At 37.4% G+C, this 15,261-nt stretch overlaps 2 protein-coding genes across 3 annotated transcripts in view; one reads left to right on the forward strand and one right to left on the reverse strand.

The window, feature by feature from the left end:
- The window catches only part of LOC136027915 (RNA-binding protein 42-like), a 92,807-nt gene that overhangs the window by 42,443 nt on the left and 35,103 nt on the right, over nt 1-15,261 (forward strand). The gene's annotated exons all lie outside the window — the stretch shown is intronic.
- LOC136027930 (uncharacterized) overlaps nt 30-15,261 on the reverse strand; it is a 41,206-nt gene continuing 25,974 nt past the window's right edge. Inside the window, exon 3 of the mRNA XM_065705387.1 lies at nt 30-552. Coding sequence (XP_065561459.1) covers nt 109-552 — 444 coding nt within the window. The 3' untranslated portion in view covers nt 30-108. The remainder of the gene's footprint in view (nt 553-15,261) is intronic.

Consider the following 15,261-nt stretch of genomic DNA (forward strand, 5'->3'; position numbering starts at 1 on the left):
CTCCTTTGTGTCTAAACATAAATTTGGTGTTAAGATCATTTTGCTTTTTAATATTTCTTCAATGCTTAAAAGAATAAATTATACTGTGTAATCAACTTCGAAACACTCTCAAAATCTTCCACTTTTTCCCATGTTCCTTAATACATGTGCCATGTAAAAAAAAGGCATCTTAAGAGCAAATCTCCCTGGAGGCCTTTGGGATTTTTTAATTTCTCCAGCCTGTTGTACAAGGGCTTCAAAAGTGGATCGGTCCCCGATGTATGTCTTCTCATTCAAGCTGTTGCTTCCGATTCTACTTTGATGACGTGGGATTCTATCAATTTTTTCTGACAGCTCAGGTGTGTTTATTGTTGAATCCTTGAGATTACGCCGAAAATATAATATGCTGAACGGGATGCTATCTGAAATCCTTGTTTCTTCTGGGAACCTCGGAGGATTTCTTTTAGTTTTGCCAGCCTGATTTTGTATTGCCATTAGTGTGTAAATATTCCTTAATACCTTTTCAGGTAAGTACTTTGATATACGTGCTTCCTTGTTACCATTTGAAGTTATCTGCAACAAAAAGAAATGTGTTTATCAGTTTCTGTTTATATCTTCCTTTGTTGATATACAAAATCATGTTTTAAGAAAGTGATAAAAGTCCTAAGTTTGGCTTTTAGTTGTTGTTACCCTCGTAATTTTTGTACCGTCTGAAGACCGGATTTGGGCTGGTTTGTTGGATAATTTGTCACGAAATTGGCGGGATATTCTTTCAAAAGGTTTTCAATGTATACTTCTTATGTTTTGATTTTTTTTTTTTTTTTTTTGTAAAATTTTTCCCAGTTGATTTTACGCCTTTTTTTAATTTTCAGTAATGGTCATATAATTTCTATTTGTGTTTTATTTTTGATGAATATACCCCCCCCCCTTCTTCACTAAGAATATTTCTATGCCAATCCTTAAATTTTTCTTAATAGCCCAATAATTAACCAAACACAATAGAATCTGTGACAGAATCATTTTAACCAAAAAGCCCAATAATTAACCAAACCCAACAAAATCTGTGATAGAATCATTTTAACCGAAATAGATAGTCAGATTTTGCAATGCTTTTTGTGTAGAATAATCGTAAATGTTCAATTTTTAGTTATAGTAATATTTATCAATCCCAATACAGACTTCTTAGCCATTCACACTAAAAGGGTAAACCTAAATACAAGCTCTAAGGGCCCTTGGACTGTAGCCTGAAGGTCTCCTGTCGTGTGCATGCCCTATACGTGATATTAAAAAGAGATTGAAATAGCTCAACGAAACCCAGAATTTTTTTGGGAAATATCTTTTAGGAGCCTTCTAAAATTATTCATTTTTGGAGGCTCCTTAGAAATGAAAATATTCATTTCATTTATTTTAGTATCAAAATGTTAATAACGCAAAATAACTTAGGTTTTTAGGCCTTTGGTAGAGGCCTGGGGGATTTTGCTTTTACTAAATATATAGTAATGGCTTTAAGGAAAGATGATGTTAGTGATTCAAGTCCAACCTCCTCTTGGGGGTCTTTGACCCGCTATTGAGCAGGATTTATTTTGCTATAAACATTTGCCTGTACACCAGTTACAGTAGTAACCATTTTGTTCATCGTAACTGTACTAGTCATTCACTGTCTCTAAATTCGATTTTCTCTATGTTTTGGTCTTTACTAGGTTGGATCTATAATCGCCATCGTGATTTGTACTTTTTCAATATTAATTTAAAAAAATTCTGGTGCCTTTTTAGCTCCTGGGAAAGCTTAGGGCCTTTGGTAGGAACTTATGCCGTTGAAACCATTAAGCATTGAATGCTTCATAGTTTATGTACATGGTCACCATAATGATTTCATTGGTTTCTTCTTATCTTAATTCTAAAGCGCGGGGCTTTTATACAAGATATTAATAACACGTTCCGTCTTTGTTCTGACTCCGTCAAGCAGTTGCTGGTGGCATTCCCTGTTGTTCTCGAGGATAGTAATGTCATTGGTAAGATCGAGTTCAAATTTATATTTCTCTGCAGTCAGGCTTATGCTTTGTACGGAGGTATTTCTCAGTATGTAGGGAGTAACTATGATGAATAGCAACGGAGATAATTAAACCTTGCTTAACTCTTGAGATAATTTTGAGGTGTCGTATTAGGCGTTTAGATATATGGACATACACACCTTAGTGTTCAGATACTCACATATAGAGGTTGTTATTTTGACGAGATTAATTAAGATACCATAATGGAGAAGTATCTTCAAAAAGCTTTGTCTGGGGAGAGAATCACATTCTTCTTCAAAATCAGTGAATATCACACAAAATTTAGATCACCACTCGCAGGATTCTTATGGGAGTACTCGAAGGATAAGTTCTTCGTACAAGAGCGGATAGGCCTAAGCTCATGCTGTTCAGGCTAAGCGCATGCTCAGAATTTGTCGTCCAGTTTTTATTTGATATATTTGAGAATAATGGGAGAAGGTAACATTTTGGTTACAGAGAGAGTATATCTCACCAATTGTTACGTTCCAATGCGTCGCTTCTCTTGAAGAATATAATCATCGTGCTCTGCGTCCTGTCTAATGGAATCTCTTCAAAGGACCACAAAGTGGCAAAAGAGCTTCACTCTTCTATTGTGGCACTAGGGTTTGTTTTTGGCCATAAAAGGTTTGTTCCGATGATGGATTCTCCCAATGGCTATTATAAAATCAACGTCAAACTGAAGCCGCTTACAGTTTGGTTTTTATCTCAGTTAAAACCGAGAAAGTAATTTCGCATAAATACATTTATTGAACGGTTAAGAATGCTAGAAACCCTTCATTATTGTAGCTTTGTGTTGGTTACGTACGCTGGATAAAAAATGTCTCTTCTAGCTGTCCTTTCTTACTTTCACGGTTTTTCTACCGTAATTTCAAATAATTTATAATTCATGTCATCACTAAGTTGTGCTCTGTGAAGAATCAAACCTTTTATATTAAGAATATTGAAAGCTCTGTGATTGAGTTTCAACAAAAAAAAAATTAATCTTAGGGAGATTGTACATATATAGCAGAAATCCTGCTTTCTAGTAGATAAATGTATAATGAAAAGTGCACATGTGGTCACTTGAAGTAAACATGCTACAAAATGTGAGTTCAATTTTGAACTTTTTGTTTTTCCAAATATGTTAGCAAAATATACTGCTCTGTATCAAAAATTCATGTCCCAGGGGATAGGAAACATGAAAATCGGTGGTATAGAATTTGTTTCTTAAGGCAAGAAGGATTGGGTGCAAAGCTAGGGAGTAGGGCTCATGATGAATAAGGAAGCTGCTAAATCTTGCTTAGGTTGGGTAGGTATTAATAATACAATGCTAGTTGCTCATTTTATTATCTCAAATTTCAGGGAATCAGTAATAGTAGTATATGCCCCTATAGAACCGATTGATATAGAAATTACTACCTCAAATGAATTTTATTTACAGCTTCAGTAACAAATAGACAGGATCCCAAGCAGAAACACTGTGTTTTTATTAGGCGATTCTAATCTCAAGGCGGGTAGAAATAGGGGTAGATGGTATTCTACCCTAGGTAAATTTGGTGTAGTTAAAGAAAATGGTAACAGTTCTAGACTACTTGAATTTTGTATATGTAACAATCTAGTTATAACCAATAAAGTGCTCGGTCATGAAATACCACATAAGCTATGGTACTTAGTTGATGGTAAGATGGCCAACTTTATTTATTATGTTATTTTAAACATAAGGCTTGCATGAGCCATACAAGATACTAGGGTAGATAGGAGTGCTGGTATTGTTGTTAAAAGTAAAAATCACTATTTAGTAGTGTCTTGATTAATCTAAAGCTGAAGTTTAGGTAGGAAACTACTTTTCGGGAAGTTATAAGGATTGTAGACTTCAGTATGGGAATTAAATAAAAAAAAAACAAGTTTTTGCAACTGCTAGTAAGGAGCGACATTAAAACTTAAAACGAACAAAAATTATTCCGTATATGAAAGGGGTTGTCCCCTCCGCAACACCTCGCTCTTTATGCTAAAGTTTGACTCTTTGTCACAACTCTACTTTTTAAAACAATAAAAAACTTTAGTGTAAAGAGCGAGCCATTGCGGAGGGGCAACCCCTTTCATATACGGAATACTTTCTGTTCGTTTTAAGTTTTAATGTCGCTCCTTACTAGCAGTTAAAAAAGACTTGTTTTTTTTTATTTTTAATTTCTGAACGTTTTGAATTAATGCATGTTTTGATTTTGGCTCACCGTACATGAACAAATAAAACGAAAATTGTATATTAATTTTTTTTTTGCTAAATGGCTTTCTCATAGTTTTAATCGGACGATTTTGATAAAAAAAAGAGTGGGGGAGGCGGCCTGGTTGTCCTCCAATTTTTGGTTACTTAAAAATGCAACTATATTTTTTTTATTTTTTGTATGAAGGTTTTGTTAGTTATAAACGTACGTACCTTACGAATTAACTTACGTAACGAACTTCTATATTTGTGTATTTTTATTACGTATATGAGAGGGTTTGCCCCCTCGTCAATACCTCGCTCTTTACACTAAAGCTTGAATTTATCCCAATTCTTTAAGAATGACCCCTGAATCACAAATGCCGTAGAATGGATAGTTGAAATTACTAAAAATACTTAAGTGTAAAGAGCAAGGTATTGTGGAGGAGACGAACCCCATTATATACGTAATATTTTATGTTCGTTTTAAATTTTAATGCTACTCATTACTTCCAGGTGAAAAAAATTATTTATTTTCTCATTTTTTTTTTAAATAATGCTAGAAAATCCTGCGCCCCCTTCATGGAAGTTCTCTTCCCTCATGATAAATTCCTCCATGGAAAGATCCTCCCACGTAACCCTCTCCCCCGGACCCACCCCCACCCCAAAGCGAGAAAGTTTCCCTGAAAACGTCTGTAGACTTCATAATAACCATTGCTATATGTAAACAATGGTGAAAGTTTGTAACTTGCAGCCCCTCCCCCGGGGACTATGGGAGATTAAGGCGTCCCCAAAGACATAGTTATTGGGTTTTCGACTAAGCTGAACAGAATGGCTATGTCAAAATTTTGATCTGGTAACTTCGGGGAAAAAGTATGCGTAGTAGGGGGCCTAGGTACCCTCCAATTTTAAATTTTCTTTTTAAATTTTCACTTAAAAAGGGCACTAGAACTCTTCATTTCCGATAGAAAGAGCCCTCTCACGGAATTCTAGGACCACTGGGTCGATGCGATCACCCCTGGGAAAAAACAACAAACAAATAAACACGCATCCGTAATCTGTCTTTGGCAAAAAAAAAAAAAAACAAAATTCTACCTTTTCGTAGATAGGAGCTTGAAACTTCTACAGTTTGGTTCTATGATACGCTGAATCTGATTGTGTGATTTTCGTTAAGATTCTATTACTTTTATGGGGTGTTTTCTCCTATTTTCTAAAATAAAGCAAATTTTCTCAGGCTCGTAACTTTTGATGAGTAAGACTAAATTTGATGAAACTTATATATTTAAAATAAGCATTAAAATGCAATTCTTTTGATTTAACTATTGGTATCAAAATTCTGTTTTTTAGAGTTTCGGTTACTGTTGAGCCAGGTCGCTCCTTACTACAGTTCGTTACAACCAGCTGTTTGATACAAGGGAAACCGGTACGGGAAACTTTCCAGGCACAGTTGCACATTAAAATAAAAAGTCCCAAATTGAACAATTTAAGAAATAGATGAGATAATTTTAGGAAAATAGTTTATCTAGTGGCAGAATGTTTCTTTGGAAGGAAAGTTAGAAACGCAGCTGGGAATATTAGTGAATATGCTTTAAGTTTAGTAAACAAGAGGTTGGGCTTGCACATGAAGTATTTGAGCGACATGTCATTAGAAAATAAGAAAAATATAAGGAAGTAGAGAAAGAATTAAAAAATGAATGAAGAAGATGTGAAGTGGAGGCTATGGATAAATTCTGAAAATCTAGAAGATGTAGCCAGACAGCATAATAGTAAAATATTGTATTGTCATGCTTATAGGGAATAGTGAATTTGGACTTGTCCCAGGTAAGGTACGAGCGAGGTAGGGTCGCTAAAGGTGGGATCACTTAGTTCCTTATCACAATTAGTGATAAAGAAAGAGTTAAAGAGAGAAAAGGGTTATAACATTTTGAGAATGTGCTGAAGCGTGATGAAGTTTCAGGAAATGATATAGAAAATAATGAGAAAGTTTGTGACATTTGGAAGTGTAGGACGACTTCTTTTAAGAGGGAGAACTAGAGAGCGTTATATAAGTACTAAAAAATTTTAAGGCCCCAGGTGCTCATACTTTAGTAAATGAGTTGTTTTTTTTTTAATATGGTGGTTATGACGTTAGAGATAAATAACTGAAGATTGTGAATATGATTTTTGTAAAAGCGGAACTACCTAGCGATTTTAGGATAACTAATTAAACCCCGCTATATGAAAGGCAATAAGAGTGAGTGTGGTAATTATTGAGGCATTTGTTTGGTTTCTGTAGAAAGTAAATTTTATATTATGATGCTACTTTTGAGATTAAGTCTTGCTGTTGATAAAGTTATGAGAGAAGAACAGCGTGGTTTTAGGAAGGGAGAGGAGGCGGTGACCAAATTTTCAACCTTAGATTAATAATTGAGAAGTCCTTAGCTTTATCGATTATGAGCAAGCGTTTAATTCCGCCGATAGAAGACTTTTTGCAAATTTTTTATCCTTGCATCCAACAGTTCATGGTAACGAAATGAACGAACTGTAAGTAACGAGTCACGTCGCTCAATAGTAACCGTAACTCTAAAAAACGGAAATTTGATAATAATAGATACATCAAAAGAATCGGATTTTATGCTCATCCAAAATATTTAAAGTTTATGGAGTTTCGTGTTACCCATAAAAATTTTCCAGCCTGAGAAAATTTTCGTAATTTTTGGAGGGGGAGACACTCCCAATACGTCAAGTAATCTTAATGAAAAATCATATATATTCATATTCATATGAATCATATTCATATTCGTACCATCATATTCAGCACATCAGAGAACCGTTCTGTAAATGTTTCAACCTCTAATATACAAAAATGTAGAATTTTTTACGTTTGCTAGAAGGAAGATCACGGATGCGTGTTTTTTTTTTCTTTATTTTTGCTCTTCCCAAGAAAGATAGTATCGAACCAGTGATCCTAAAAGATCGGGAGAGGGCTCATTTGATTGGAAATCGAAAGTTAAAGTGCCTTTTTTAAGCAACCGAAAAGATTGGTTGGCAGCAAACCCCCTTCTCACGCCCCCTTTACCCCAAAGTCGTCCGATCATAATTTTGAGATAGCCATTTTGTTCAGCATATTTGGAAGGTCCGATAACTAGGTATTTTGAGATAACATGACCTCCCACAGTCCCTGGGGAAAAGGCTATAAGTTACGAAATGTGCCCATTGTTTATGTATAGTATTTGTTTTTGGATCCGCAAGATATTCTCCTGGAGGATTTTTCAGCGAGGATGTAATTATCCTGGAGAAGCTTAAGGGGGAATGGTACTTGACGTGAGGGGAACTTTAATTTTAGGAACTTTTTGTGGGAGGAAGCTGGAAGAAAGCTGGATTTCTCGGCATTATTTTAAAAACGATCAGAAATTAAATATGAACAAATAATTTTTTTCCAACTAAAAGTAAGGATCAATATCAAGACTTAAAACGAGCAGATATTATTCCGTATATGAGTGGGGTTTCTCCATCCTCATTACCTCGTTCTTTACGCTAAAGTTTGACTTTTCATCCCAATTCTTTAAGGACATTCGTCTATCCATGGCAATTTAGACTGCCAAAAGGCAATATTGTGACGTTACCTGAAATCACCTACAGACGCACACGCAGAGGCAAGCGTGGAGGCAAAAGGAATAAGTGGCATTTTTTCCCAGTGCATGTCTCAGATCTATCGACCAGATTAAAACTAAACAGAAAGTTAGACTACGGTCGCTCGTAAAAATAAACTGTCAGACGCACTATTAAATCCCACCAACTCTTATGCCGTGGTATGCTCATGTGACTGTTTCCGCTGATTCCAGCTAAATTCCTTCTGTTTTATGTTCTGAACTCCTGTCTGCCAAACCACAACCTCCCTCTGTTCTCATAACCGATGCCCGCTCCTTGACTAACAAGATGGACGCACTAGAAGTCTTCTTACGAGTATTCAGTGTACCAATAGCAACCGTGACTGAATTTTGGGATATCTCAAACGATACCGGATATAGAAAAGGCTACACATTTTTTTAACACCCGTCGTGACAGAGGCCTAAGCCGCAGAGACGGTGGTGTTGGACTGTATTTTCGTAACAACTTCCCATCCAAACTGCCAAGTGCCCCCAGTGAATCTTGCTATGAAGTAGTATGGGCTGAATGTAAGCCTTCCCAACTACCGAAGAAGTTTTTTGTGCCTAATAGCGGCATCTGTCTATTATCCTGAAACTACCAAAAACAGAAAGGAGCTTGTGATTTACTTGCTATCATGTCTTGACAAGTATCGACGTGCATATGTGGTTCCTGCCTTTATTGTTGGAGGCGACTCCAACCAGACCAACAAACTGTTCCTATCCAATGTGCTTGATTTGATACACGTAGTGAACTTTCCCACCCATCAAAGTGGCAGTACCTTTAACATAATATTTACCCAACGTCGGTGAACTTTACCGTCCTTTCCTTTCAATGGGCCCATTGCAAACCGTCGATCATTTTGTAATCATGTTACAAGCATGCCAAGACCGAAAAGAAGCAGTGATAGTTCGTCCACTCAACCGGAACTCTATATGTACCTTTGGTCAGTGGATTGATAATTACTCAACAGAAGAAATGTGCTTAATCACTGACCTGAACCTTAAGGTTAAAAAACTATACTCTCTGCTATTCGAAAAGTTTTATGAATTTTTCCCGACTAAAGTAGTGCCAGTTTTTGAATCTGACAAGCCGTAGGTCACATAAGACCTGAAGCGATTGATCAAGCGTAGATGCCGACTGGGTAGTTCAGGATGTATTTCAGCTGCGAAAAAGTCTCGAAAGTGCATTTTCACTGTCAGTAGACATGCTAAAAAGAAGTATGTTATTGAGAAAAGTGCCCCCCTCCTTGATAGTGATTCGCGTAAGTAGCATTTGGCAGTCAAAAGGATAACCGAAAAATTTGTTAGTAGTGAGCTGCGGATACTGAAAATAGATGGGACTTCGATATCAGCACAAGAGGTCGGTTCTTTCTTTACCGGAATCTATACCACGTATCTATCATTGAGTGAAGTTGATTTGAATACTCTGGTAGAAGACTGCGAGTGTGATGAAATCAAGCAAGTTTCTGAGGATGAAGTTTAAAGGGTAGATAAGGAAACTGCGAAACAACTGTGCTTCCTATCTTGGCGAGTTGCCAGTGAAACTTTTGTGTGAATACGCTATATTTCTTGCGAAACCTCTAACTTTGGTCATTAATCGGTGCTTGAATGACCAGCCGTTCCCCAAGCCTTGGAAACAAGCTTATGTACGTGGAGTTCCGAAGGTGAAGCATCACCAATTGTGATCAGTTAAGGCCCATTTCAATCTCGCCGAACCTTGCCAAAGTCACTGAGTCGTTTATTTACCGTAGACTTATGTTGCAAGTCGCAGATTCACTTGACCCGTACCAATATGGTTGTTTAGAAGGGTATAGTACCATAGTGTATTTAGTTGGGCTTTATCACCTGATCTTAAAATGGCTGGAATCTGGAGACATTTTCATTGATCTACTACTCTTTGATTACTGTAAAGCATTTAATTTGACTAAGCACCTCGTGGTAACTACGAATCTTAAAAGAATGGGCGCACGTAAACATATATTACTGCTTGTTACTGATTTCCTACGTTCTCGGTACCAGCAAGTCTACGCCCTCTTTCCCGGTGATCTCGACGTTGACTGGGAAGACATTACATTTGGAGCCCCTCAAGGCACCAAATTGGCCGCTGTAATTTTCCTTGCGGTAATTAATTATATTATTGACAACATGGATGACCGATTCAGTTACGTAGACGATCTATCTGCGCTTCTTAGGTTCACAGTAGATACAACTCAAGCTATGCCCTAATTCAGCCCTAATCTTTTACTAGAGTTCAAGGAAGAATGTATTAAAATTACAGATCAACGAAACAGAACCAAAATCACAAGATTTAATCCACTGAAACGACATCTTGTTTGCCCTGCTCCCTGGTTTCCGCCTGTGTCGTCAGTTACAGTCCTGGGAATTAATTTCAGCGCCGAGTGCTCATTTAGTGCTCATGTTCAATGGGCTAGTCTAGAAAGGCAACTGTGCACTACGTTCTTTGATTTCAATGCGCCACTTGGGTTTCCCAGTAAATCAGCTGAAAACGGCATAACTAAACATAGTCATTGCCTTGTTCGCCAGATCCAATTCGGAGCTACAAACTCTGTTAGATTTAACAGCTGAATATTTCGAGGAAAAGAAACTGGAAATTAACACAAAAAAGACAGAGGTGATGATTTTTTGCCGTAGACAATCAACAGGAAATAAAGATGAAGAAAGTTTTAATTTGAATGGTGAATATTTAGGATTCCATCTAACATCGAACGGAAGATGGAGCAATCATATTTCGAAGATGGCAAATCGAGGAAAAGCAGCAATGGCAACGCTGTTCAGGAACAGTAATTTGACGGGAATAGGTGACTTAAAGATGCACAAAAACGTGTTCAACTCAAAAATAAGGCCAATCCTCCACTATGGAGGGGAAGTATGGGGCCTAGAAGTGGCAAATTCATTAGAAACTCTACAGCTACAATATTATAAACGAATGCTAGGTCTGCACGCCACAACTCACACACTTTTCATCAAGGGAGATTTGGGACTTTTCTCCATGAGAAAACATAGACAGATCCAATTAATTAAGTTTTGGCTGAAAATACTGCAATGTCACACCTCAAGACTCATCAGAGAAGCGTATGATGAATTACTTACCCTGGGACAAAAATCGTCATGGCCCTTCCATGTCAAAAAACTACTGGACAGCACAGGTCTATCGTACGCATGGAATGGAGGAGAGGGCCCAATCTCAGATCAAAAAGCCTTTCTGTCAGAGATCCAAACAAGGCTGGAAGACCAAGAAATTCAGAAATGGTGGAATGACCTTAGCCAGTCGGAAAGCTTAAGTTCTTACTATAAGGTGAAAGAAAATTATGGTGAAGAGTTATATTTTAAATTAGGGATACCAAAAGAATACCTGAGGTCTTGGATGCAGGTGCGAGCAAACTGTCTCCCTCTTCACAGTATTTGGAAAAATAGATGTCACTCGGAAATGCCGTATACTTGTCCAATTTGCGGTGATCTTGATGGGCTAGAACATTTTCTTTTCAGGTGTCAAGGGCTAAATGAGCTAAGAGGGAGCTTTCTTTGGGTGGATGGTCGTGAGCCCCTTCTTGGAACTTTGAAGTCGACGTCGAAAATAAATATAGTAGCAGTGGCAAATTTTGTCCGGAAGGGTCTTGTTATTCGAAAGTCGATTGTTACATAATTTAGTTTGTTTGTTGTTATATATGTATGTATACGGCCTGAAAAATGGCTTTAAATACAGTCATTCGTTCATTCATTCATATACACGTCCCATATTAGAATATGCATATCCCGTTTGGGGTTCTCAGATTCTTAATATTGAATATCTAAGTGATGATGTGGAAGGAGTCCAAAAAAAGAGCAGTCATTGGAGGAAAATTTATGGATTATAAGTCTGCTCTTGAGTCTTTAAAGATTGAGACTATTGGAGATCGTAGGTCTCAGTTGATAATGCATATCGGGCAGTTTCTCCTTGCTAGCCCCAAGCACCGATATTTTCTATCCCTTGCTGCCAACTCAGTAGTTAATATCACACAGAAGAACAAATTAGTAGTAGTGCCTTGCAGAACTAATAAATTTAACAATCCATTCGTGCCGTTTTTGCCAGTGCTTATAACAAAATGCCTTTGGACTAGGTTTGTAAATGACAGAGAGTCTTAAGTCCCGACCGGATTTGGTGATATTGGGGGGAGTTTGGGGTGGGGGAACCTAAAATCATGGAAAACAATTAGATTGGAGGGATCGGGGTGAAACGTGGTGGGAAAAATAAGCAGAAGTCTTAGATACTTGATTTACATAATTGGAACGGATCCGCTCTATTTGGGGGGGGGGGAAGTTAATTCTGAAAAAAATAGAAAAAATGACGTATTTTTAACTTACGAAGGAGTGACCGGATCTTCATGAAACTTCATATTTAGAGCCTCGTGACTCAGATCTCTTATTTTAAATCTCAACCGGATCCAGCGTAATTGGGGGGGGGGACAGTTGAGGGGAACCGGAAATCTTAGAAAATACTTAAAGCGGTGAGATCAGGATGAAACTGGATGGGAAGAATAAAAACCTGTCTAAGACACGTGGCTGACATAATCGGGCCGGATCTGCACTCTTTGGTGGAGTTGGGGGGGGGGGGTAATTTTTAAAATTGAGGTATCGAAAGGGTGACCAGATCTTAATGAAATTTGATATTTAGACGGGTCTTGCACTTGAAAGCTCTAATTTTAAATTCCGACCAGATCCTGTGACATTGGGGGAAGTTGGAGGGGGAAACCGGAATTCTTGGAAAACGTGAAAATTGGGGTATTTTTATTTTACGAATAGGTGATCGGATCTTACTGAAATTTGATATTTAGAAGGAATTCATGTCTCAGACCTCTTATTTCAAATCCCGACCAGATCTTTTGAAATTGGGGGAGTTGGAGGGGGAAATCTTGGAAAACACTTGGAGTGGAGGGATCGGGATGAAGCTTGGTGGATAGAATAAGCAAATGTCCTCGATACGTGATTGACGGAACCGTACTGGATTCGCTCTCTTTGGGGGAGTTGGGGGGAGAGGTTTAGTGATTTGGCGAGTTTGGTGCTTTTGGATGTGCTAGGACGATGAAAACTTGTAGGCGTGTCAGGGAGCTGCACAAATTGACTTGATAAAGTCGTTTTCCCAGATTCGACCATCTAAGGGGCTAAAGGGAGAGGGCAAATTAGAAAAAATTATGCATTTAATAACATACGAGTGGGTGATCGGATCTTAATGAATTTTGATATTTAGAAGGATATCGTGACTCAGAGTTCTTGGCTCTTGGCATGATCTCTTGGCTTTTAGCTCTTCTTGCCTCGTCACAAGTGCCATATGAGCTCTTAACTCTTATTTTTTTGAAGCCAGTCAGATGTTTTACTGCTCTTAAGCGGAAAAGGATAAACTGATCGCAGTAGGCGACAAGACTTTTCTGCAATATTAGAGCTAGATATTTTATCTACCATAAGATTGCCACAAATTTACCACAAATTGATAAATTTACTATAAATTGAACTACCAAAAGCTGCATGGAAAGATGAATAAATTTGATCCCTCTCCCCCTTTAGTTACAAAGATGTATACTTCAATATACCTTTCAGTCACATTTTATTCATAACCAAAAAATATTTTATATAAATTGGACCAAACCTGGCTTAAAAGAAAGAAAAGAAAAGGTGTCCCACGACGTCTAAGGTTTCCAAGTAACTAATTTTCTTTGAAAGGTTTCTTTTCCTTGATTTCTTTTATTTTAGAAATGATAGGGACCCAGCTTTAACAATGAATTTTAGCTTCATTTAGAAAAGTAGTTTGTCTGACGTCACATCCTGCCACGTTTTTAGTCCAAGCCCGTGACGAAAGTCTCAAATTTCACCCTTCCTTGATGGCCTTGCAACAAGTTTTACTTGTTTTCACATTTTCTTTTCTTTTCAAGTGTCCATTGTCTATGCCTTGTTAAGAGGAAAAATAAAAGTGTTGAAGCATTTGACATCTCACTTCGATTTCAAAAGAATAAAACATTAATTATCTTTCCTTGTTAAAATTTATGAGTTTTCCTAGTGACAGAGGAAAACTCTAAAATAATAATTCATAAATGAAATATTTCCAAAACATCAAAGAAGAGACATATTTTCAATGCGAACAAAAGGCTTTGAAGGAGCTTCCCAAAGAAAAAGAAAACATCTAAATAGACCTTTCATTCCCCCATAATTCCTTTGAAAAATTGAGCAGCTCGTATAAAAAAAAAAAATAAAAAAAATATTGAATAGCATCTAGCTACTCTCTTCCTTAACCGAAAAAAAAAGTAAAGAAGAAGATAATTCTAGACCAGTGAAAAATTGAAAGATAAACATGCATGCATTTCAGCCGACACCCCCGCTCAATCGTCCTTTTACCATTTTTTCGCTGGCTGGAATTCTCTTCGTTTTTTCTTCGTAACATTTTTAGTTTCGTTTGTTAACATTAGTCATGCATAGCTAGTGGGATCTTAAAATTATTTACAAGTCCCTCTTTTAAATGTCTGCCCAGAGAGATAAAAAACTGAACGACAAATAGCACTTTGAATGACCAGAAACTAAGTCAGTGTTTCTCAAGCCATCTTACGTGTACCCATAGGGTTAGACCAAGAGTTATGCAAAAGTGTGTAGCACCATAAGTCATAATAAGTTTCTGAAGAACTGACATTTGTCAATCCAACCTATAAAACACACTGAGGCTTTGAGACACGATATCCTCCTAAATATCAAATTTCATTGAGATCCGATAACCCTTTCCTAAGTTAAAAATACCTCATTTTTTCTAATTTTTCTGAATTAACCCCCCCCCCCTCCCAAGCTACTCCAAAGAGAGCGGATCCGTTCCTGTTATGTCAATCATGTTTCTAGGACTTGTGCTTATTTTCCCACCAAGTTTCATCCCGATCCCTCCACTCTAAGTGTTTTCCAAGTTTTAGGTTTCCCCCTCCCAACTCACCCCCATGTCACCAGATCCGGTCGGGATTTAAAATAAGAGCTCTGAGACACAATATCCTTTTGAATATCAAATTTCATTGAGATCCAATTACCCGTTCGTAAGTTAAAAATACCTCATTTTTTCTAATTTTTCAGAATTAACCCCCTCCAACTACACCAAAGAGAGCGGATCCGTTCCGGTTATGTCAATCCTGTATCTAGGACTTGTGCTTATTTTTCCCACCAAGTTTCATCCCGATCCCTCCACTCTAAGTGCTTTCCAAGTTTTAGGTTTCCCCCTCCCAACTCACCCCCATGTCACCAGATCCGGTCGGGATTTAAAATAAGAGCTCTGAGACACGATATCCTTCTAAATATCAAATTTCATTGAGGTCCGATAACCCGTTCGTAAATTAAAAATACCTCATTTTTTCTAATCTTCCAGAATTAACTCCCCCCCCCCAACTACCCCAAAGAGAGTGGA

This window comes from Artemia franciscana, chromosome 1 (assembly GCF_032884065.1).
Source record: "Artemia franciscana chromosome 1, ASM3288406v1, whole genome shotgun sequence".
Taxonomy (NCBI): Eukaryota; Metazoa; Arthropoda; class Branchiopoda; order Anostraca; family Artemiidae; genus Artemia; species Artemia franciscana.